Genomic DNA, 23,632 nt, shown 5'->3' with positions numbered 1-23,632 from the left:
CGTTTTTATGTTCTTTATTTTATGTGGGCTCTCAAATTCTTTTATTTTTAAAATTTTCAAGTTATTTGGGAAAATTATCTTAAATATTTATTTAATTAATTAGAAAAATATGTTGTCTACTTTTGCGAGCGATTTTCATTTTTGTTGGATAAGTTATTAAATAAATAATTAGAAAATTGATTAAAAATAAGGATGATAATTGTAATTTTGAAGTGGCCATACCAAGATATTATTCTAATTAGGTGCTCTCTCTTTACAATAGTATATAGAAATAGTACAGATACTCATAAGAAAATTGTTATATTTAAAAAAATTCAAATTCGAGGCTTTTAAAAAAGAAAAACTTTGCAAAAACAAAAAAAATGAAACTACACCAAATTTTCATGCCATTACAAAATTGGGTAATAATTAAATGTGGGCACTTAATTGTATTAAATTTTAAAATATTACTAAAAATATCGAGTTATAACTCTTAGGGTGCATTTGGATTTATATATTTTATGTCATTTGAAATGCACTCTATTTTGTATAACTAATGTGTAAATAAGTAAGATATGAATTTAAGATTTTATCTATTGTTTTATTCTTAACAATAAACAATAATCGAAATCCATTGATTTCAAATCTATATTCTCAAATGAAACCTTATATACAAACTGATAACGTACATATAAGCTTTCGTTTATATTTAGCACGTGGTATGTTTCTTTCAGCTTATATGTCCTGATTTTTATCTTGGATATAAACATTGTTTATATAAACATTGAAAATTATCCAATTACTGGTTTGCATGACACCGATATTTATTAACAAAGAAAGTAATGAATATATCCTAATTCCTAATATACCCAATTTTTCATTTTGGAATATAATTCATATTATCTTTGTTATACAAAAAATATACAAATAATTTTTGTCATGCATTTCCAATAACATCGCTCAATCAATTCCGCAGAATGGCCGTCGAGGCAAAAATTTATACTTTTACATTTCGAAATCTATGCTGTTAAAGTTACGCCTATGAATATTTCATTCTATATGATAATATAAATTGAATTGAAAATAATTTAATTTTTTCTTGATGAAATGAACTGACACACTTATCCATTCATTTTTTTTATATATCCTTCAAAAAAAAAAAATTAAATAGTTGTCCAACTCAAGTATTAATTTAAATATAAATTTACATTTAATTTATTAATAAATAAAAATGATAATAAAGAGTGGTTGTTTGATTCAACTATTGCTATTTAGAGAGAGAAGCGCGAATGCTTTAGAGGGAGAAACGAAAGCATCAAACGATTTATTTCATCCTACCCATATGGATATTGTCTCCATGATAGGATGGATGACCAAGATTTGCTCATGTATATATAGGACCCACTTTTTTTTTGAAATTATATGTGTGACAAGATCTTATCCGGGTAGTGCTCGGCATGATTTCATAAGACCAAAAACAATTAAAAAAAGAAAAAAGAAAGGGGTGGGGAGTTTTCATTTTTGAATTTTTCACAAAAAGTCGTCTTGTTTAGCAGAGAAAGATGGGAACCTTAAAATAGCCTTTGTCTTTTGCTTCTTTTGCATTAAATTCCCCTCATTTCTATCCTCTCTCCTTGATTTCAAATATTGCCACCATAACCGACTGAAACTCTTTTCTCTCTCCCCTCCCCATCTCTTCTGTTTGTATGCATGTGTATTGATTATGGTGATGTGGGATTTTCATATAAAGCGAGGAAAAATGGGCACAAAACAGTTTCGAGGCAATTAATGATAAAACAAACAGTGTACATGTCTTAATTTTCGCTACTGAAATTAGTACCATCTCCTCAGGGCAAATAATTTAAAGCTGTAAGCTTTTTGTTCTTCCATCCATGGCTTCCAACAAAGGCAGCGAGGGTACAAGTCATCATCACTCGGCTGATCATTTTTTATTGGAACAAGAACAGCATCAGCATCAGCTTATTCATCAACATCAGCAGCAGACTAATCAGATTTCATTTGGGATGATGCAATCTTCTTCATCATCGTCAGCTATTCCGGGAACTTTCAATATGTAAGTCTTTTTTAACTTCTTTTGGTTTTCCATTAATTATATATATATATATAGATATGGCGAATCCGATTTCTCTTTCTCCAAAAAAAACTTCTTGGAAATTCAAAGGGTTTGCTCAATTTCTTGGGTTATTAGTTCATCTTTCTCTCGATTCTAATTCTTCTTCTTTTTTGTCTTTCATCCTCTCTTTGGATGGACTTATATGCGCAGAAGCAAGGACACTGGAACTTATGACTTGGGTGAACTGGATCAAGCTCTTTTTCTGTATCTCGATAGCCAAGATCAGTCCGCTCAGGATCAAAGACGTAATTTTTTTTTATACCTTTATAGAATATAAAGATTATTTCACTTATTTTTTTTTTTTAAAAAGGTTTTTGTCAAAACTAATATATTTTTCTGATCTGTCTCTTCTATTTTCAGCTACAAGAGGGCATATTAAATCCAAATATGTATATTTTCTTAAATTTCATAAAAACACTGGTGAGATTCTCCGGGGGGAATTTGTTGTAATTTGGGGTCATGGGGAAAGTATGTTTCTTGAAGGGACAGATAAAAATCACTCATTGTACTTTCTTTGACCAGATCCTCTCTCAGTAGGAGAAATATTATTTACTCCCTCGTGAAATTAAAAAGAGAAAGAATCAAAGGATCTTATATCTTTTTGATTTTAATGTATTCTTGAATTCTGAAATCTTGGACCGCGACATGTAACAACTTGTGATACATGAATTTCCTGCAAACTCTGATTGTACTGAAAAAGAGAGACCAATCAAGATTATTGGTTTCTGTTTGAGCCTTTTTTAATTTCCCTCTCGCTTGTTTCTGTTTTTCTTTCTTTCTTTTGCACAGAGCTTGCATGACTTTCTTTCATACCCTAATACCTCTCTAAAATTTTCTTTTCACAATCATATATATTATCATCTTATCATATAACAGATTAAAGTTCTTTCTTCATTTTTTGACATATTATTTTCGTGAGCAGAAAATTCTGGGATTAGGCCACACACTTTAAACATCTTCCCTTCTCAACCCATGCACGTGGAGCCATCTGCAGCAGCAACATCAAAGGTGTAACATATATGTCGGTTAAATTTTTTCCAATCCTCGACTTCAGAAAAAATCAATCTGATTTTGATATCTTTTACTTTGATTTGGTTTATAACAAATGGAGTTTGTTTAAAATTGTGTTTGGTAGGCAAATAGTACTACTGGATTAGTTTCTGTAGCTACCGGGTCCGGTTCCAAGAGATCAACTGAGCCGTCCATGGAGTTAGTTAACGCTAGAAATGATGTTTCTTCTGCTCCCGAACCGGCCAAAGCAGTTAAGGTTAGGACATAAAATATTACAATATAATACACGTAATATGGATTTCTTATAGGAAAATACGAGTCTTGTAAACCGAGGTTTTGTGTACTTGTATATACATTCATATATATATATGTGTGTGTGTGTGTGTGAATTAATGTTTTCTTTTTTTGATACTAAAATTTTTTATTTCTGTGTTGTTGCTTTCTCTTTTATGGCAGCGTGAAGGAAACCGTAGAGGTCCTACTTCAAGTACAGAGCATGAAACACCCAAGACTCCAGATCTTAAGGTTTTTTGTTTAATTTTTTTGAGTCCCATTTTCGGAAAAATAAAGTAACTTTATTTATTGTATGTAGTTTTTTCACACACAGACACGTGCGGGTGTGTGTTTTATCCTAACCTCCTTTTGCTAAATTTCAATACAAATGCAGACACTTAGGAGGCTTGCTCAAAATAGAGAGGCAGCTAGGAAGAGCAGGCTCAGGAAAAAGGTGATTAATTAATAACATAAATTAAGATAGATAAATTTATAGCCGATTAAGCTTAATTTCTGTGTTAATTTTGTGTTTTTTTATTTAAATTACAGGCTTATGTTCAGCAGCTAGAGTCAAGTAGGATTAGGCTAACTCAGATTGAACAGGAAATACAAAGGGCAAGATCCCAAGTAAGCCTTTGATTTAGTATTTGCTTCATTTAATCCAAATTGTAGAAGAATAATACTAATAATATGACATATTCGGTCAAAAAATTTAATTAATTGATTAACTAATAATTATTATTTCTTTTCTTAGGGATTTTATGTAGGAGGAAATGCTCTAGGAGACCAAGGCCTTCCTGTTGGTATGAGCAACATAAATTCAGGTATGTAAAGTCAACCATTAATAATTTTCATTTCATTTATTTTTTTATGCAACTTGCAATTTGAATATATATATATATATTAATATATATATATATATATATATATATATATATCTGTGTGTGTGTACTTTCTTAACTCTTATAATTATTTCATAACAATTTATCTTATTCTTTTATTCTTTAAATTGAATATATTCTAGATGCAGCAGTTTTCGACTTGGAGTACGCGCGGTGGCAGGAGGAGCACCACCGTCTAATGGTGGAGCTTCGGAATGCTGTGCATGAACACTTGCCAGAAAATGAGCTCCGGATTTTCGTAGCCAACTGCTTGGCACACTATGATCAGGTGATGAATCTCAAAAGCATGATTGCGAAATCCGACGTGTTCCACCTCGTCTCAGGCATGTGGAAGACACCTGCCGAGCGTTGCTTCATGTGGATGGGAGGTTTCCGGCCGTCCGAGGTGATCAAGGTTTGTCTAGACACAACTTAAACCCTAAGAAAAACCAATCAGTTCAAACCCACAAAAAATTCGAATTCACAAATATTTAATCGATCTTTCAGAATTGTCGGGATAATTTAGACTGACGTTGGTTTTTTCAATAATCAAGAAAATGGACAACTAAAGCGTAAGAGCCCATCATGCAAACCCTAGTTTATGACACACACACACACACACACATATATATATATATATATATATATATATATATATATGTTTCAGGTAAAAATTATACTTTTGAACTTCAATTTTATTTATATATATATATATATATATATATATATATAAAATTGAAGTTCAAAAGTATAATTTTTACCTGAAACTTATGCAATATATTCTTCGAAATCGAAAGTAAATAATGTGCTCACGAAATGGAGAAATATGTACGTATGGGTGCTAGACGTTAATTGCATGGATAAATGGACAGCAACTTGTCTGTGCATTTGTGAAAAAAGGTTTCAACATATAATATTTATAAAAAAAGTACAATGACGAAATGATATAATGATTCTTTTCCTTTATATGTCAGTGTTAGGTTTTATTCCCAACCAAACCATAAAGTCCATGTCTGTTGGTGTCTCTCTGGCTGTGTTTTCCCAATTATTTTGTACAGTACCGATACGTGCTGTTATTTTTAACATTAGGATAATAGGTTAAAATTATTAGTTCATTAATCATTTCATTTGCAGATAATCTTGAATCAAATAGAGCCATTGACAGAGCAACAACTTCTGGGGATATGCGGGTTGCAGCAATCGACACAGGAGGCAGAAGAAGCCCTTTCGCAAGGATTAGAGGCTCTAAATCAGTCGATATCCGAAACGATCGCTTCTGACTCACTCAGCATCCCACCAAATATGAACACTTACATGGGACAAATGGCTTCTGCCATGAACAAACTCTCCACTCTTGAAGGTTTTGTTAGACAGGTAACTTTATTTGCTTTTTAATTTGATTTTTACGGCTTATCTATGATATATTGCGCCATGTTTATTTACTCTATCCATGCTAAGAATATTGATAGTTCTTTATGACACTAAGTTTTCCCTATTATAATAATATATATTTGGAGGACTTCATAAGTGAGATTTAATCGTAGAAAAATTAAATATTTCATCTACATTTAATTCAATAATATAGAGATCATTTTTTTTAGGGAAAGTAATAAACTCATATGAGATCTTCTCACGGGTTATTTTTGTGAGACCGATCTCATATACGACCCGACCCATGGAAAAATATTACTTTTAATCCCAAAAGTATTAGTTTTTATAAGTCGACTCGTATCATGAATATAAATATGTAAGAGCGTATCAAAAAAAACCTACTCAAATAAGCGAAAGATATCGTCCGTATCATTTAGCCAATATCCTAAAATAGTTGCATAAATTTCTATAGATGGGAGGTATATATGACGTTACTCCTATATAAGAATAAAAAGGGCTCGTGAAATATTTAATGTAATTTATATGAGGAATCCCACAGTACAACTAAAAGAATTTTAAGATAAAATTTTAGGAAAAACTAATTTAAACAAAAAATCTTATTAGACCCTCTCATATATCAATTTTCCGAGACGAATATTTTATTTGGGTTATCCATGAAAAAAAATTACTTTTTATTATAAATATGGACAGAGTTAACTCGTCTCACGAATAAAAATCCGTTATACATACCTAACTATTTAAGGTGGAATAATTAATAATTACCACTTAATTGGACGTTGGGGGCTGAAGTGTACGTCTTTATCTTGAAGATTTTATGCCCATATATATTTGCATGATGTCATTTTCATAACTGTTTGACCTAAACCATATCAAATAGACCACCCAACACATGTATATTTAATTATGTGTTCCAAATTATTCTAATTAATTAGCTGGAATTTTATGGTAGTTGAAGACTAATTAATCCGATAATTTATATTAGTTATCGAAACATATTCACGAACTTCGCTTCCTTCGTTTGAATGTCATGCAAGAGAAATTCTTAATCATTAGAATAATCATAATTCATTAATCTAAATTTCCTTAATTAGATATTGTAAATGATGGAAGATTATTAGAATTAAGGGTACTAAACCCATCATTAGAGTAATCATAATTCAATCTAACATGTCACCATGATTTACATCCTCTCACAATCCTGTCGGACCGGGGGTGAGGGGCGCCTAAGGTGAGCGATTTCACCTTTTGGAGCAATAATTCAATCTAACCATTGATTTGCTTGTTTTGTGCTTGTTAAACAATGTTTTGAATCGAGTTGTTAGGCTTGTAGTTGTTTTCATTTATTGTGTTAATTTTAATCAAATGTGGAACTTAAACTTGGTAGTATTTTAATCGGTAGACAAATACATGAAATTAATGTTTATTGCCGCATTAGTCAACTCGTTTTAAATAGGAAAAAATTGTATTTTGATCTTACATATTTATCTCTTTTGTGATTTTGGTACTCAATGTTATGAAATTCCATTCTTAATCTGTTATCTTTGTTTTTTTCAATTTTAGATTTTTTCGACGTGGCACAGATGTGGTGTCAATATGGTGCTATTGTGTGAAATGTTACATTAACACTGCCGATTATAAAAATGGCTAAAATTGTTTAAAAAAGTTGAAAGATACATAAATAAAACTGAAATTTGACAATATGGAAGACGAAAATTATAAAGAAGTAAAATATATGAACGTAGTTTTCCCTTTTAAATATTATCGTTGTCCACTATTGTTTGTGGTAAATTTCAAAGGAAAAGGGACTTCACACTTCTCATTGTTTTAGAAACACACGCAAATAATTCAAATTCCTTTCCATTATTAGGCAATCAAACTAATAAATATGTTTAAGATTATGCTATTTTGGTTCCAATTTTCATCTCATTTTTAACATAATGTCAACGTATACGTTTAAATTTCTTATGTTGATCCTGTTTGATACATGAAAAGTCAACTTTCATGCACGATGAGTTATTTTTAGTTTTTCTTTCATTATTACTTTAGTTTTAATTTCTTTGGTTACTTTTAAATTATTAATTGATCTTTTACAGGCTGATAACTTGAGGCATCAAACCCTTCATCGGCTACACCATATCTTGACCACCCGCCAGGCAGCACGGTGTTTTCTGGCTATCGCCGAATACTTCCATCGCCTACGTGCCCTCAGCTCTCTCTGGTTGGCCCGCCCCCGGCAAGAGTAGATGGAAAGGGAAAATGGAAAAAAAAAAAAAAAACAGAAAGAGAGGACTAGAAAAATGGTAGCAAGATAGCTAGATATTTTCATTATATCTTCTAAAAAACTTTAGTTAGTAGTTTAGATATCGTTTCTAGACTCTTTGAATCGAAGAGATGTATAGATAGACGTATATTAGAGTCTTAATCAACCAGTACGATGATTAAGATAATGCTAATTTAAACCTTTTCTTTCGTCTCTATGCATCCCTTGAAATATAATTTCAGAAGGAAAAGGTTTTGCAAACAATATTGAAGGGTGGTTGTATGGCATAAAGTACTCTGCAACAAAGTGATTGTATGTTTCAGAGTTAAGTGTTGTGTGCGGTGTTGTAATTCCTAAGATAACATGCAGCATAATATTTCAACACATAAAATTTTATGTAAATAAAACAAGAAACAAAATATTATGTACAAGTGTTGTGCAGTGCCTCAGGAGAAAAGATTCGCTAGAAAAACTTGTCAGTTTACAAGATAAAAACTGGTGAATAAAAAAAAATTAACTCCCTCATTAGCATGCAATTAATAACTATAAGGAAATTTGTAAGATTTGATTTATTGTATTAAATAAGATATACATATGGGAAAATAATTGATTGTTGGAATCTTAATTATCAAGTCAATCCAATTAGGACCAATGCATGCAAATTTTGAAATTATGGGAAGGGGATTTGCAAGATTGAGATATCCTACAAAATCTAGAAGATTGAAGCATCATATATTCATATTACAAGCAATTTTCGAAAATCCTACAAGATTATATGACTAATTATTGTGATGGGTAGATACATGATTAATTGGAAGCAAATCATCAAAGGTTGCTCAAAATCCTTCCCATCTAGCAACCATATTTTAAGCCAAATCAAGAGCAATGGATTAGGGAATAAAAACCTCACAACCTACGTAACTCAACTTTCGAAATTGGGCAAGGATTTAGAGTCAAATTTGTGATATGACATGAATTATGGTATGATTTGAGTACCAAATTTAGACCATTTCCCTACACTTATAAATACTTCATCATCCCTACTCATACCCTACTCAAGATTTTCGAAATTCACCTTGCTGAAATCTTGAAAATTTCAGCATCCCCTAGCCGAAACTCTGCCCAAATATCATCCCAACCTTAGCCTAAAAGTCGAACCGAAGCGCTGCCCGGACAAGGAACGAAGAGCGATCTAAATTCCAAAGCCAAGCATCCACGTTTTCTTAGCATTCAAACATTGTAAGCAGGCTGTTTTAAATTTCGATTTTATGCATATGAAGCTTTCGGTTTTTGGTTTTAAAATTCGGTCGACCACCGTCTCCCGTCTATACGTATTTTTTTCAAAATTTTGGTACGTTATGTTTGGCACTGTGAGGACTCTCTGAAAATGGGTGGAATTCCAACATATGGCCCTCAACGGTGGGATAGAACCATTTTATGGTCTCGCCCCTTAGAGGATCAAAACTTAGGGACTGACGTCAGTAAACCGTTAAAGGTGAAAAATCACAGTGTTGTTATGTTACGGATACGATGTTACGTTTATGAAAAGCATCCTGTATTTAAATATATGATTCGAAAATGTTATAAAATTGTTATGTTGTGTTCAATATCCCTCATTTACTGAGTATTCTCAAAATACTTACCCCCTTACAACCCTTCCCAGATAAGCTTGAAGAAGAAAATTGAGGAGGAAGAATCTGAGCAGTTCTGGAGATGGTGAATGCTCAAGAAATTAGATTAAGTTTAAGTTTATTATTATGCAGTTTTACTTTTTCACATTAAACTCTGTCGTCTTTTTGAGATTTCGGTTTTGTAAAGACAATGTTTATTTCATTGAAATTGTGAATTATAAACTGGTTTCGGTTTACAATGTACTACAAAGGCTTGTTGTTTCAATTGTGTGATTATTAAACGACGCCGGTGTCAACTCCGAGTTTCGGGGCATGACATCCGGTGTGTACAGTCTTCAACACTCCACGACAATACAACAATACGCCTTAGCTTGAGCACTTGATATTTTCGATGTAAATCTTCAATTCTCGTGTTAGCTCCTGCAGCGTCTCACCTCTCTCTTGCACACGTTCCACAACATCTATCTTTGATTATTTATATGCTTCATTTGCCCTAGAGTTTATTCCACAAAAAGAATCCTATAAGATATGGAAACAAAACACTACAACAAAAGCACATCAAAGACAACGGTTTTTTAAAAACTATTGTCTATGAGCGGGTTTTTTAGGCTACGACAAGGATTTTTTTAAAACCGTTGTTAAAAGAAAAAGCACAAAGGTTTTAATAAAAATCGTTGTCTTTTGAGTGTTGTTGAATCCATATTTTCTTATAGTGAAAGTTTTATTAAAAAAATAAATTCATTAAATAATAATACAATATCTAGAGTTTTTATAATACATATATATGGACTAGAAAGACAAAACTCTATAATTTGATAAGGACAAGATTATAAAAAGGAAAATAATAACAAATGAATAAATTATATTCATTTAATTCTCCTCTTTTTGCCTTTCTAGACAAAACACAAAAAAAAATGTTAATCAACAGAACTAGTTAGCCCGCAACTCAATTTAGCTCCCACTCAATTTTATCATGTTAGATTTGGTGTTGTTAGTAGTGTTGCCAACACGGGACTAGAACAACAATTTATTCAATAATATATAGGAACACTAATAACACTAACAACATTAACCAGAAAGAACAACAAAAATAATAAAAACCAACTAGACCAACTACGAAGCATCTCCTTCAGTTAGTTCATCGATATCTCCTGCTTCACCCACAGACATTTTTGCAACAACGTCAACATCTCCATCCATCTCCATCCCATCTCCCTATTTTTGTCTAGAATGGACAGCTACATCAAAAAGTAAATTCGCCACCTGAGTCTCATAATGCACAATAAGCTCTTTGGCATGCTGAATCTATTGAAGTTCAAAGTCGATCTGGTTTTGGAGAAGAGAGGTAGATGGCATGACATACTCAGAGGGTTTCACACCAGAGGAAAGAAGTGTTGTCAACCTCTGGGAAACACCAGGATCAAACCATGGTAGATAAAGGTTTTGATTTCTCTTAAAGTATGCCGGTGGCATCTTCAGCACGTCACTGACGTCATAAAGTTCTTCACACAAATCGCGAAAAAAACACTGTGATTCTGAAATCCAATTGATCAAATAGGGAAAATGCATCTTCGTGATTTTAATCCGCCATATGCGAACTGCAGCACAATTTTAAAAACAACATGCCAAAATTAAACATGGTACTCCCAGTACCAACTGACAAAAGAACAATGACATGTGGTCTGGTAACCACTGTAGTATTTGTGGAAGGAGTCCAGTTTTGGATCGCAGTCTTATGGATAACTAAATAAAATGAAGTCAGATTTAATGCACCTAGTTTCTTAGGATGTCTGGAAATACTGTGATCAAACCTCCAGTGAGTGCAGCAGTAACTTCATTTCACTACAAGAAAAAACCAAAACTACAACGCATATACGACAACGGTTTGTACTACAACTGTTGTCATATGCTTTTTAACAATGGTTTTAATGAAAACTGTTGTCGTATGTCCGTTTTTTAAGCAAAAGAGAATGGTTTTATAAAAGCCGTTCTCTTTCGGGGGAAAAAGAAAACAATTTTTAGGGTCAATGACAACAGCTCTATAAAACCATTGTCTTTTAGCGTTTTTTATGGTCAAGAAAAACCGTCGCTAATTTTAAAAATAGCAACAGTTTTGCTTAAAGCCATCGCTAAAAGTAAAACCGTCGCATGTTTTAAATTAGCAACGGTTTTTCTGAAACCGTCGCTAATTTTAACGACTATTTTAGCAAAACCGTCGCTATATGTAGCGACGGTTGTAAACAAAACAGTCGCAAATTTAAAATATGCGGCAGTTTAAGCAAAAAATGTCACAAATTGTCTATAAATATCCGTACTTTCGCTTCATTTTCCTCCACGCCACTTCATTACATTTAAATTTTTTTCTCTTACACGATTTTATCACTTCACAACACTTAAAATTTTTCTATTTTACACGATTTTAGTTTCGATTTAGGATAAAAAAATTCGTTTTAATTTTTGTTAAATTTTTAAGTGTTAGTTAAGTTCATGAATATTGTAAGCGTAGTCAAATTGTAAGTTTTTTTAGATTTTTTAAATTATTAAAAGTAATTTTTTTTTATTTTACTGAAAATATTAACGACGGAAATCATGAAAAAACCGTCGCTAAAATTAGCGACAGACTTTATGGCAAACCATCGCTAATTTTGGCGCCGGTTTTTGTAGCTACAACAATGGTAAAAAACCGTTGTCTTTGAGAGACCCTTTAACCACGGGTCTTTAACAACGATTTTTCAGGACATACGCCAACGGTTTTTCACCGTTGTCATATGTCTTTTTCTTGTAGTGTTTACGTCAGAAGGCATTCTTTCTTCGTTGAAGGCATTCTACAACGATTTTTCAAGGCATTCTACAACGGGAGTATTGTAGAATACATTGATAACAGAAGGATCGAAATAGTAGACCCAATCGCGGACAAACTCATGTCTGTGTTTTGATGATTTCTCATCGTCCACACTGGATGAGAGATTTAATTAAAATTACAGGACATGACTTCTTCAGTAAGGAGCTACAACCCTCACAATTGACAGAAGTTCTCTAATTTTGAAAAATTCAAACAAATTTTGCCTTCTGGAGGCATCAACATTTTTCTCATTAATCAATTCTCGATTGATGTAAAAGGCCAAGAGCAAGAGCAGCTTTAGAATAAAACTTAGTTGAAAATGACTTACTCAAGTCATACTATGCAGTGTCGATGCTCTCCATGGTGTCATCAACAACGTTCTCAACATCAGGACCAGTATCAACAACACTAACCTATTCATCATCACTATCATTATCACCATTTTTGTCATCAGAATCAGAGCCATAAGTTAAATCATAAGAATAACCATCATAATTGCCTGGGCGATTTTCTTCGAATTCTTGCAACATTTCTTCACTAGGCTATTTAATCGGCTCTCCAGGGGCAACGACTTCAATCGAAATTGGGTCTTCAACGACCACAACCATGTGAAGAGAGATAACAGTCGGGGGATCTGTAGACAGAAACATGGGGTGGACCACTCGCACTTGCACCCATTTTGCTTCAAATATCAAGAGGATCTTGTCCAGTTCCAGCCTTTTATAAAAAATCTAAATGACTATCATAGATGAAAATCAAGATAATATCAAAAATAATTCTTTCAGAGAACACGAATAATGAGAACAACACGAATTTTTTTAAAATTGTTTATTAATCCCTTCTCAACGTATTAATGATCCTAACAACATTTTATAATTTTTTTAGAAAACCTTTTATAAATATTTGTTCACACAATAAGTCACTTCGTAATATTCTTACCAGCTCAAAGTTATATATGTGATGAAACTACAGGAAAGCTTGACCAAAATAGAAGGAAATGTACAGCAATTGTCGAATATTTCTTGTGATATTATCATGTATGGGGGGGGGGGTTTCAAAGAATATTTCATAAAACAGAACCAATACTACGGTTTGGATAAAATGAAAATAAATAAGTAAAATGAATCAATGAATGGATCAGAGCTAGCCCAATCAAATTATTTGTTTTCATTCAAAATATAATTTTTATTGGGTTCACTTATAAAAATAAATATGGAATCGAGTAAATTCAAAGTGTACAAAACTCGATCAGCTATAAAGTCAAGGAAAATTCAACCGCGATTTGTGGTGCATAGAACGGACGGGATATGGATGGCAAATGAGGCGGGGGCGGGGGCGGGTTTGTCATCCCCATCCCCGTCCCCGAATTATGTCCCCATACTCGTCCTGATCCTCGTTTTTCGGATCGGGGAATCCACAAACCCGTAACTCCGGGGATCAACTTCTCATCCCCGTCCTCATCCTCGTTTCAAAAATATCAATATTATAAGACAACGACGGATTCAGATATTTTCTCATACCAAAACTTATTATTATCTATTATTATTGATATTATTTTCGGGACGGGTTCGAGGATGGAGATAGTAATCACATACCCGTCTCGAACTACATCGAATATTTAAAAAATCTCCGAACCTGAACCCAAACCCAAACCCGTGGTATCCCAGACCTGTAGGGAAAGTTTCCATCCTTAGGACGGGACAACAGCAAAGTGGGCCTTGTAGAAATTAAAATGAATTTGCCAGTCATATTGAAATTTTTATTTTTTAATACAACTGTTACAATTATTTTAATTCGGGATGGATACAATTTTTTCTAATTATTATTAACGTGAGAATAGAATCCACGCCTTATGTGGAATCATCTATGTTTGGTGTGTAAGATAAGATAACTAATTGGATTGATTATAAAACTTAAGGTAAGGATATATAATGTGTTGTGATAAAGTATGTTTTCTTTGGTAAGATTTTAATGTGTATGATAAATTTTACATTTTTTGTTGTTGAAACAAAAATATCCTAAACTAGCATTGATGACAATTTGATATATAAAATGATATTTGTAGTAGTTTTTTCAAAATCACGTGTTCAGCTATTAATAAATAAATATTTTATTAAATTTTAGATTATAGATTATGTATTTATCTGATAATTTATTTTTTAAAACAAATAAATATTTTATTAAATTTTAGATTATAGATTATGTATTTATCTGATAATTTATTTTTTAAAACAAATTAATATGATTTTGCATTTTATGTAATTTTTAATATTGATTTCTAATTATTTTGTTAATTTTATTTAGTTTCATCATGAAGTTATTTATGTGATGTGTGTGCAAATAAAAAAAAATAAAAATCATTAAAGAATAGAGTAAAAATCACGTAGGTTCTAACCTTCGAAACTCAGAAATTTCAATTCAATTAATATATCAATTAATTGATAAAATTTAGATTTTTGAACTAATTTAATGCTCAATAACATAATTTTTTTAAAAAAAATTACTGAACGACCGATACAGAATGTTAAAAATAATAATTCTTTGACAAGGAGTGTCTATATATTGTTAAAACCCTTCAAAATAATATATGCACTCAGCTTAGCCAAAGAGAAGTTAGATCTAGGAATCCAAATTTTTAACTTGATTTGAGGAGCCTTGTTATTAAAAAATATATATCACGCATTAGTCGATATCGCTAATGGTGTAGTGATATAAATAAAAAGAGAGACGAGTTCGATCGATCTCCGGTGGAAGTTTGAATGCCTACACATGAACTGGGAATGAAATTTTTGAATTCAATAAAAAATATAAAGAATAGTAAATAATTAATTTTTTATAATAAAAGCTAACAAATTATAGAAAAAAAATAGAAAAAGGGTTTCACAATCTTCACAAGTTTGATTTGTTCTTGCCGTGTGGGGTTACCCTAAATAGAGAAGGGGTAAATTTGTAATTTAAGTTATATTTTAGGAGGTAGATTGTCAATCCTAACAAAACAAAGAGATTTCTTTTCAATCAAGTAATTATTTTTTAAACAGGCTTCTTAATTAATTGGACTCATAAAAAATGAGACAAACATATGATTAACAATCTATCATTTGCTTATCACCCATACCAAACATAGTTGGTCAGTCATATTGAAATTCAACTCTTGATTAAAAACTCGAGGCTAAAATTACGATTATTGTAAAAAAAAAAAAAACAAAAAAACTAATTAGCTGAAATATGTTACTAATATTAAACCCAAACCAAGAGGAGTATTATAGTTTGTAAAATAAAAATATATATTTGTATTGACTCAAATCAAATACAATACTTTTACCCGGTTCTAAAAAACTTAATTAAACTCTCGTTTATCTCTGTTTAAGCTTGAAGATTCGCTAAAATGTGTCGCTTTCACTTTGGCAAAAAGTGGTAAAAAAAGATCGAATATTGGTTGACCATATTAAGCGTCATTAAGTACGCTTAAGTGCAACGATGATGAATATGTGGTAGATACTGACATTTTACACCTTACAAAAGATATTAATTCTAATGTTTCACTGTAGTCCAATTAAATTGAGTTTTATATTGAATTAATATCTGACAAAAAATTAATATATTACACTTATATTTAAGCATTATTTAGTACTCCATTATTTATTTGAGATAATTCAATTATATGTTTAAGAAAATTGAAATTATAGTTTAAATTTAAAAAATTACGCATAAGCTCGTCTTAGTTTCTCTTAAACATAATAAATTTTCATCTTCGCTATCTCGCATCGATGCACTTCATTTTTTTAGTAGGTTTTTTTATGACATGGTCTCGCGGATCTTTATCCATGATACATATCAACCTTGTTCATATTTATAATAATAAATAATATTTTTTACACAGAAATAATACTTTTAAATGGTGACCCAAATAGGAGACATGTCTCATAAAATTGACTCGTGAGACCGTCTCAAAGCTGTTTTTGTGCATGTTTTTTAGGAACTTACATTTACCCACTCCAACTATAAAAATTTAATTATATCAACCACCAGATATTTGGTTGTAAAACAGTCCTCAAGTTATTCTAATATTTACTATATACACATATACATACAAATCTGAAATAAGTGTTTCAAGCCACTTACATGGGGAGTTGGATCCTCTACATGGTTGAAAACACAGCATTTGGTGTTGTTTACTTTTCACATGAGATGATCACGTGATCATCTTGTGGACATCACACCATATGAGATAAATTTAAAAAGTTGTCAGATTAACCGAGATGATCGCATGATCACCTCGTGTAAAAAGTGCACAGTACCAACTACTGTGTTTTCAATACAGTAGAGGATCCAAATCCCTTACATGGGTTCTATGTTTACTTTAGTAGTAGTTGAATGTCATTCATTATTTGATGGTGTTATATAATTATTTATGTTGTATTGTATACCATTAATTGGTTTTTTTTTTTTTTGTAATATATTGAACCATGATGAATGTGACTTTTTATATCTTAAGATTAATATTGTTTATATATGTATTAAACTCACCTACGCATGACGTGTAACTTTAAAGAAGAAAACGGTATTTGCATACCAATTTATTAGAGCAAGTGGTGTTTTATAACATTAATTCAAATAATTATTAAGACAAAAAGAGAATATGTTTTTTTTTTGTATGTTAAAAATATAATGTACATTTAATACTTTTTTTTTACAGTTACAATATAGATGATATTTTATTATTTTTTGACATAAAAATGAGTCATATTGATATTGATAATGTTAATTCAAAACCTTTGTTTCAAACGATGATAGATTTTATAATTATTGATTGTATAGACTAAATATTTATCGTTGAAAACGAAGTTATAGCGAGAGTAATCATAGATATTGTAAATGTCAAAAAATGATAACAACAAGAAGAATAATGCATTGATTCGTCGCATGCATGTTGCATATATGCATGTGGCTCTACTATGGTATAAAACAATAAGGAAATTTATGTTTTTGGTTTTATAATTTACATTTTGTTTTATTTTGGTCATTTTTTTATCATATATATAATTTGTAAATAATATGACAAATTATAATTTATCATAAAATGAGGTGTTCCATGTGGATGCATTCTCATTAGGATGTCAAAGGCCTCGAGAAGATGGGTCTGTCATATTTATCTCTGTCTCGTATTGTATTTTCGCTCATGCTCATATTCATCCCCGATTATTTCGGGTTCGAGGAATCCTTGAATCCACGGGGATCAAGTCTTCATCTTCGTCCTTATCCCAATTTCAAAAGTAATAATATGGCGAGTTCAAAGACTCGAACCCGAATTTATTATTACTATTATTATTAATGATAGTACCAATTACTATTACCAGGGAGGGTTCAGGGACGAGGATAATATCCTCATACCCGTCTCAAATTATTTTGGGGATTCAAAAAATTTTCGAACCCGAATTTTTTTTTTCAAACCAGTCATGTTTCGGGTTTTCTCTGCGGAACCTGGAGGAAAAATCGCCAATTCTCATTGTTAGGTGCGATAATTGTCTTTATTGAGTAGAACAATTAAAATGTGGTGTTTGAACTGATTTATGGTTTAAAAAAGTTGAATAGCACCATTAACACCAGCGAGAAGTGTAATTATTGAGATGTCAGAGTCAATGTCACGAGTTCGATTTTATTTGATTGCAAGAAGTGCAAATTATCGTGATGAAGATTGTTGGGTTGAACAATCAAAACATGAAGTTTAAGTTGTTGTACGATTTAAAAGATCTGAGTTACATCACTCTAGCTAGCTATAATTTTTTGTAAAACAATAAACAATAATGTTTTGCATCCGTTAACTTGATATGGATCGACTCAACATGAATCCAAGCTTCTATCGATTTAAAAATAAAACATATAATAAAATGGCAAAAATTGTGTGAGACAGTCTTACGAGTTGTATTTGTTAGACGGATCTCTTATTTGAGTTATCCATGAAAAAGTATGATTTTTTATGCTTAGATTATTACTTTCTATTGTGAATATGGGTAGGGTTTATCCGTCTCACAGATTAAGATCCGTGAGACGGTCTCACATGAGACTAACTCTAATAAAATATAATTGTATATTGGAGAAATTATTTGCCCACAATATTAAACCAATATCAAATAACTTGTGGGGCATCACTTTTAATTAATACATCAAGACAATAAGCTCGCTTATTCTTTATTGCTTTATTTATTAAATAGTACAGTATATATGGCAAATATATATTTACTTAATTTTACTGCCCAACCCCTGCAGAAGACTTCTGTCGATGGTGGGAAAATCAAGTGCAGGAAGGCAATGGAGCACCGCACAAGCATTTGTTTGGTAAATATGAAGTGCTATCAAAGCTCTGCAGCTTTCCGCCGACTGGAATCTGCCCACACAGAATGTTATAGCTCACGTTCAAGTATTGCAGATTCAACTGAGTCAATCCCTGCGGCAGACTTCCAGTGATCGTATTGTGGCTCAAGTCCAATGATGTCAAGCTCTGTGGAAACTTCACGTTTGTGAGATCAAATGCGAACTTGTTGCTAGAAAAATCGGCTATTTCCAAGGCCTTGTTGGCTCCGAACAAGAATGAGATGTCACCTGAGAGCTTGTTCCCCGAAAAATCCAGCTGGGAGAAGCTCAAGGCACCCAAAGATGTTGGAACTAGTCCTGCCAGCTGATTATCCGAGAGGAAAAGATCCGGGACCTTTCCAGTGAATGTCCCGAAGGAATCAGGGATAACCCCGGCGAGTCTGTTCCCATCTAACCGTAGGGCATCGAGGTTTTGGAGTTGGGATAGTGAAGGAGGGATCGAACCGGTGAGATCGTTGAAGGACAAGTCAAGAAAAGTGAGTTTGTTGAGTTTGCTAAGAAATGTCGGCACAGGGCCCGATAGATTGGTGTAGCTTAGCCTGAGGAAGTTAAGATCAGTGAGTTTGGCTATAGATTGTGGGATCGGCCCGGTGAGGTCGGTGAGTTCTCGCATGTTCAAGAACTGTAGAAACGGGAGGTCTCCTATGGCTTCCGGTATTTGGCCTGAAATTTCGGCGTCGAAGAGGTCGAATTCGACTATCCGGGAGGTTTTGGAGTCACATTTGACGACATACCAAGTGCAGCAATCCGTGTTGGGATCCCATGAGGCCAATTGGTAGGGATTGTTCCAGGCTTGTTTGATCTGTAGAAGTACTTTCTTGTCATTTGGGTTGCACTTCTCCGTGGCTGAAAGAGCGGGAAATGGTTGAGACGCATATAATATGAACAAAAACAAGAGAATCAAACAAGATTTCGAGGGACTCATTGTTTTCTTAGAAAACAGCAAGTTTTCCAATTCCCAATTGTGGGATTTTGCTAGAGCAATCAAGTAATATTTATAGATGTTTTTTTCCTAGTATTACTCCCGGTTTAGCATAAACTCAACTGATCATTTGATCGATTATTTGCTGGTATGAAACAATATGCCATTAATTAGTTTGACAAGATTTAATTTTCAAAGATTGGATCACTACTAATTCTTCAAACCACTTATTATTTACAGCCTTCACTAGATAATAACTTAACCAAATCTAATTTTATAGTTGCTGTTATGTGACTCGAGAAAATGAATCCTAAATCTGTGGATTTGCTGCTTTCCAACGAGCTCAACATTTGACCAAGTGAAGAATGTTCCAATTTTATCTTGTAAATTAAATGGTTTCCGACTTTATCTTCGTTGATAATATATCAATAGTCAAATATGTAGCTTGGATTTTTATTTTTTATTTTTTGTGTTATTGCAAGCAATGACCATGTCCATTTCTGTATAGACGGTATATTTACATTAAAAATGTAGCTAAATTTATTTAATATATTCGAAATTTGGTTTTAAAATAAAATAAAAACTTTAAAAAAATTACCGTAATTTTTGAATTTTTTTTTTTTTGACAGGAGTAATTTAATTCCGAAAGTTAATAGCAGAATGACTATTTCTACAGAAAACAATGTATAGGATTTTTTAGGTACATAATTTTCTGATGGTTTTTAGTAAATATTTTTCCAGAATAATCGTTGAAAATGCTTAAAACTATTGAAATTAAAATCATGCAAACATATTCAGTCAACAATTTCAGGCGTGCACCGTAAAAGCTGATCTTTATATCGTTAATTTATTTATTGACTCATTCCATTATATATATATATATATATATATATATATATATATATATATATATATATATATATATATATAATTTGTGAAAATAAAATTACGGATTTGGATAAAATTCTGTATACGATGTTCCCATTTGATGTCGACGATTTTACATCGCAGCAGGAATTAATACCAAATGACATGCATGGTGTACTCCAAAGATCTTGAATTTGAATTTGACTCCCGATTGTGACGTGCGTATATATATTTCACATTTTCCAACTATAATTTATTGGCGCGTCAATAATTGCGATAAACATAATAAATAAATTTATAAAATATATATTTGTAAATATTTTTATGATTTTATTTAAATTGTTCGAAATTATGTTTTTATTTAATTTGAATGAACAGTTTTTGTGTTTTTATTTTTTGATAAAGTTGATTTATTTTGTTTTTGTTTTCTGCTTCTAATATTTGTTTTTGTTGTTTTCAAGAACTATTTATGAGTCTATTATTTTGTAAGAACATCATACTTGCTCAATAGTTTAAATAATAACGTAGATATCTTTTGTACATTAGTTTTAGATTCAATTAGATTACTACAAGGTTGACATAAAGTTTATCATGAGTGCACATAGGCTTGGAAAAGGTCCGGGTTTGGGCACCCTCCTTGCTCCGCGAACCAGACGGATCTAATTTGGGTTGGACAAGTCGAAAACATATAATTTTATATTTAGTCAATAAATATTTAAAAATTAACAAATCATTAAATTTATGTCAAATTTATATTAATAATATTCAGGCAAAAAAATATTATCACAAATTAAAATATATTGGCTTGTATTCGATTGATAACAAAAAAAATTGTAATGATATACTTTCATATTAAACATATAATAATACAATTAAATAATTTCAATCCAAAAATTTTATAACCTAAAATTATAGATAAGGTATTAATTATTTAGTGTAAAAATAATTATATCATTAATAGTATATATACATATATATTTTATATTTTAAATATGTAGAAATATTTTGGCTGGGGCGGATTTGACCAAACCCGAGACCCGCTTTGACCCGTTTGTAGACCCGCTATACCGGGTCCCGAACGGGTTTAATACAGGTTAGGTTTAAACCCGATCCATTATCACCCTTATATCAGTTACGGTATCTATTGTAAAATATATTTATATATATATAAAAATAATTATATCATTAATAGTATATATACATATATATTTTATATTTTAAATATGTAGACATATTTTGGCTGGGGCGGATTTGACCAAACCCGAGACCCGCTTTGACCCGTTTGTAGACCCGCTATACCGGGTCCCGAACGGGTTTAATACAGGTTAGGTTTAAACCCGATCCATTATCACCCTTATATCAGTTACAGTATCTATTGTAAAATATATTTATATATATATATATATATATATATATATATATATATATATATATATATATATATTGAAATATATTGAATTTTAATGTAAAATGTAATTTCATGTACAATAAATTTTTATGTAAAATTTAATTACATCTCTACTATTTGTTAGGTAAAATATAACAAAATAAAATTTTATGTAAAATTTAATTACATCAGGGTAAATTTCTATAATATTTTATTTTGTTATATTTTACCTAACAAATAGTAGAGTTAAGTTTGGTGAAGAAAGGGTTATTGAAATAACGTATTTTATAGGATAAATTATTTATTGTAGTGGTCTGATATATCACACCTCATTTTGTCTTGAATTTCCACTAAAATCTTCAATTTCTGGGTTTTTATTAAAATTAATTTAAATTTAAAAAATTTTTTCAAAACTAATTGAAAAAAAAAAAACCATTTCAAAACTACTGCAATCCGCGCTTACGGAGCGCAGATGCTGCACACGTGGGTCAGATATTAGCGACGGAAAATATATATAAACCGTCGCTATATTGCGACGGTTTTTACAACCGTCGCTAAACCGTCGCTAATAGTTGCGACAGTTTATAAACGCCGCTGTAATGGAATCCGCGACGGTTTAAACAATCGCCGCTAAGTTAGCGACAGTTAAAACCGTCGCTAAATGCATCCCGAACCGTCGCTAAATGCACATAATTTTAAAAGAGAATTTGCACGGTGCGAAAATCTATTTTTGTCGCAGTGAAGACAGAGGAAAAAAAAGACAAGAAATTCATCAAGAAATAGGGGTGTTCATCGGTCGGTTTTTTTTTTTATTTCGGTTTTAAAAATATATGATCCGATATCCGAATCATTTTTCTTCATATCGGTTCGGTTTTCTACCAAAACAGTTTGGTTAGTTGGGTCGGTTAATTCGATTTTGATATGATTATTTAAATTAATAAATAAATATATTATAAAATATAATATGTTAACTTTCTACATGTTTTCTTAGTAAAATCTTTAAATATAAGGTCTAAATTAATTAAAACTAGTTTTAATTATAATTGGATCGTCGATCGGGATAAATTATTTATTGTAGTGGTCTGATATATCACACCTCATTTTGTCTTGAATTTCCACTAAAATCTTAAATTTCTATATCTTCCCCCAATTTGATAATTGTTAATTGTAAAAAAAAAAAAAAATTATAAAAATCACAGCATGGAGGGTACAATATGTATGTTGCATGCATGCAAACCATAAAACCACAAATCTTAACTTAGGAAAAAACGAAGAGGTGTTAACCTGTAGTACATTTGACACTAAATTACTAAATTTTGGATGAGATCTTGAGATTTAAATTCATTGCAACAAACTCATCACCTAACTCCCAAAAACAATGAAAGAGATGTTTGAGACGAGATATCGATTTCGATACCTAATTGTTGAAACCCCAACCAATATATCTTTTTTTCTAAAAAAAAAAAAGAGAATGAAGTGTTTCGTATGGATGCAATCTCATCTCATGTTTACTGTTCTTTTTCCACACATTCATTAACTTGACACGACTCAAATCAACAGAAGTCCAAGGACAGTCGAAATTTACTTCCATCTCATTAATATCTAATGAACATTTTACCAAGTAAATTTTACCAGATACATGATGTAGAGTCTGCCGTCTGGAATGAAGCCCCCAACTCAT

The 23,632-nt window shown here is 31.6% G+C and overlaps 2 protein-coding genes across 3 annotated transcripts; one reads left to right on the top strand and one right to left on the bottom strand.

Annotated features, from left to right (window-relative positions):
- The first annotated feature begins 1,492 nt into the window (after positions 1–1,492).
- On the top strand, positions 1,493–8,207 carry LOC140839564 (bZIP transcription factor TGA10-like). Of its 2 annotated transcripts, none has more exons than XM_073206366.1 (11): positions 1,493–2,053; positions 2,264–2,358; positions 3,036–3,121; positions 3,249–3,380; positions 3,581–3,649; positions 3,792–3,851; positions 3,947–4,024; positions 4,152–4,221; positions 4,431–4,693; positions 5,413–5,652; positions 7,764–8,207. In XM_073206366.1, the coding sequence occupies exons 1-11, from the start codon at positions 1,872–1,874 to the stop codon at positions 7,911–7,913; spliced, it is 1,425 nt and encodes a 474-aa protein (XP_073062467.1). In that variant the 5' UTR covers positions 1,493–1,871; the 3' UTR covers positions 7,914–8,207. The 2 variants fall into 2 exon arrangements, with proteins under 2 accessions (XP_073062467.1, XP_073062466.1); XM_073206365.1 differs by having other exon boundaries at positions 4,422–4,693.
- A 10,360-nt stretch (positions 8,208–18,567) lies between these two features.
- On the bottom strand, positions 18,568–19,764 carry LOC140837940 (polygalacturonase inhibitor-like). Its single transcript, XM_073204020.1, has one exon. It carries the CDS (start codon positions 19,698–19,700, stop codon positions 18,696–18,698), a length of 1,005 nt encoding a protein of 334 aa, XP_073060121.1. The 5' UTR covers positions 19,701–19,764; the 3' UTR covers positions 18,568–18,695.
- Between the last annotated feature and the right edge of the window lie 3,868 nt (positions 19,765–23,632).

The sequence above is a fragment of the Primulina eburnea genome, chromosome 8 (genome assembly GCF_022965805.1).
Source record: "Primulina eburnea isolate SZY01 chromosome 8, ASM2296580v1, whole genome shotgun sequence".
NCBI lineage: Eukaryota > Viridiplantae > Streptophyta > Magnoliopsida > Lamiales > Gesneriaceae > Primulina > Primulina eburnea.
This window is presented reverse-complemented; position numbering and strand designations above follow the sequence as displayed.

Coding starts and splice junctions, on each gene's coding strand:
- LOC140839564 (XM_073206365.1), top strand. CDS start 1,872: ATGGCTTCCAACAAAGGCAGCGAGGGTACAAGTCATCATCACTCGGCT. Junction 3,122..3,248: donor CTGCAGCAGCAACATCAAAG/GTGTAACATATA, acceptor TGTGTTTGGTAG/GCAAATAGTACTACTGGATT. Junction 4,694..5,412: donor GGCCGTCCGAGGTGATCAAG/GTTTGTCTAGAC, acceptor TTTCATTTGCAG/ATAATCTTGAATCAAATAGA.
- LOC140837940 (XM_073204020.1), bottom strand. CDS start 19,700: ATGAGTCCCTCGAAATCTTGTTTGATTCTCTTGTTTTTGTTCATATTA.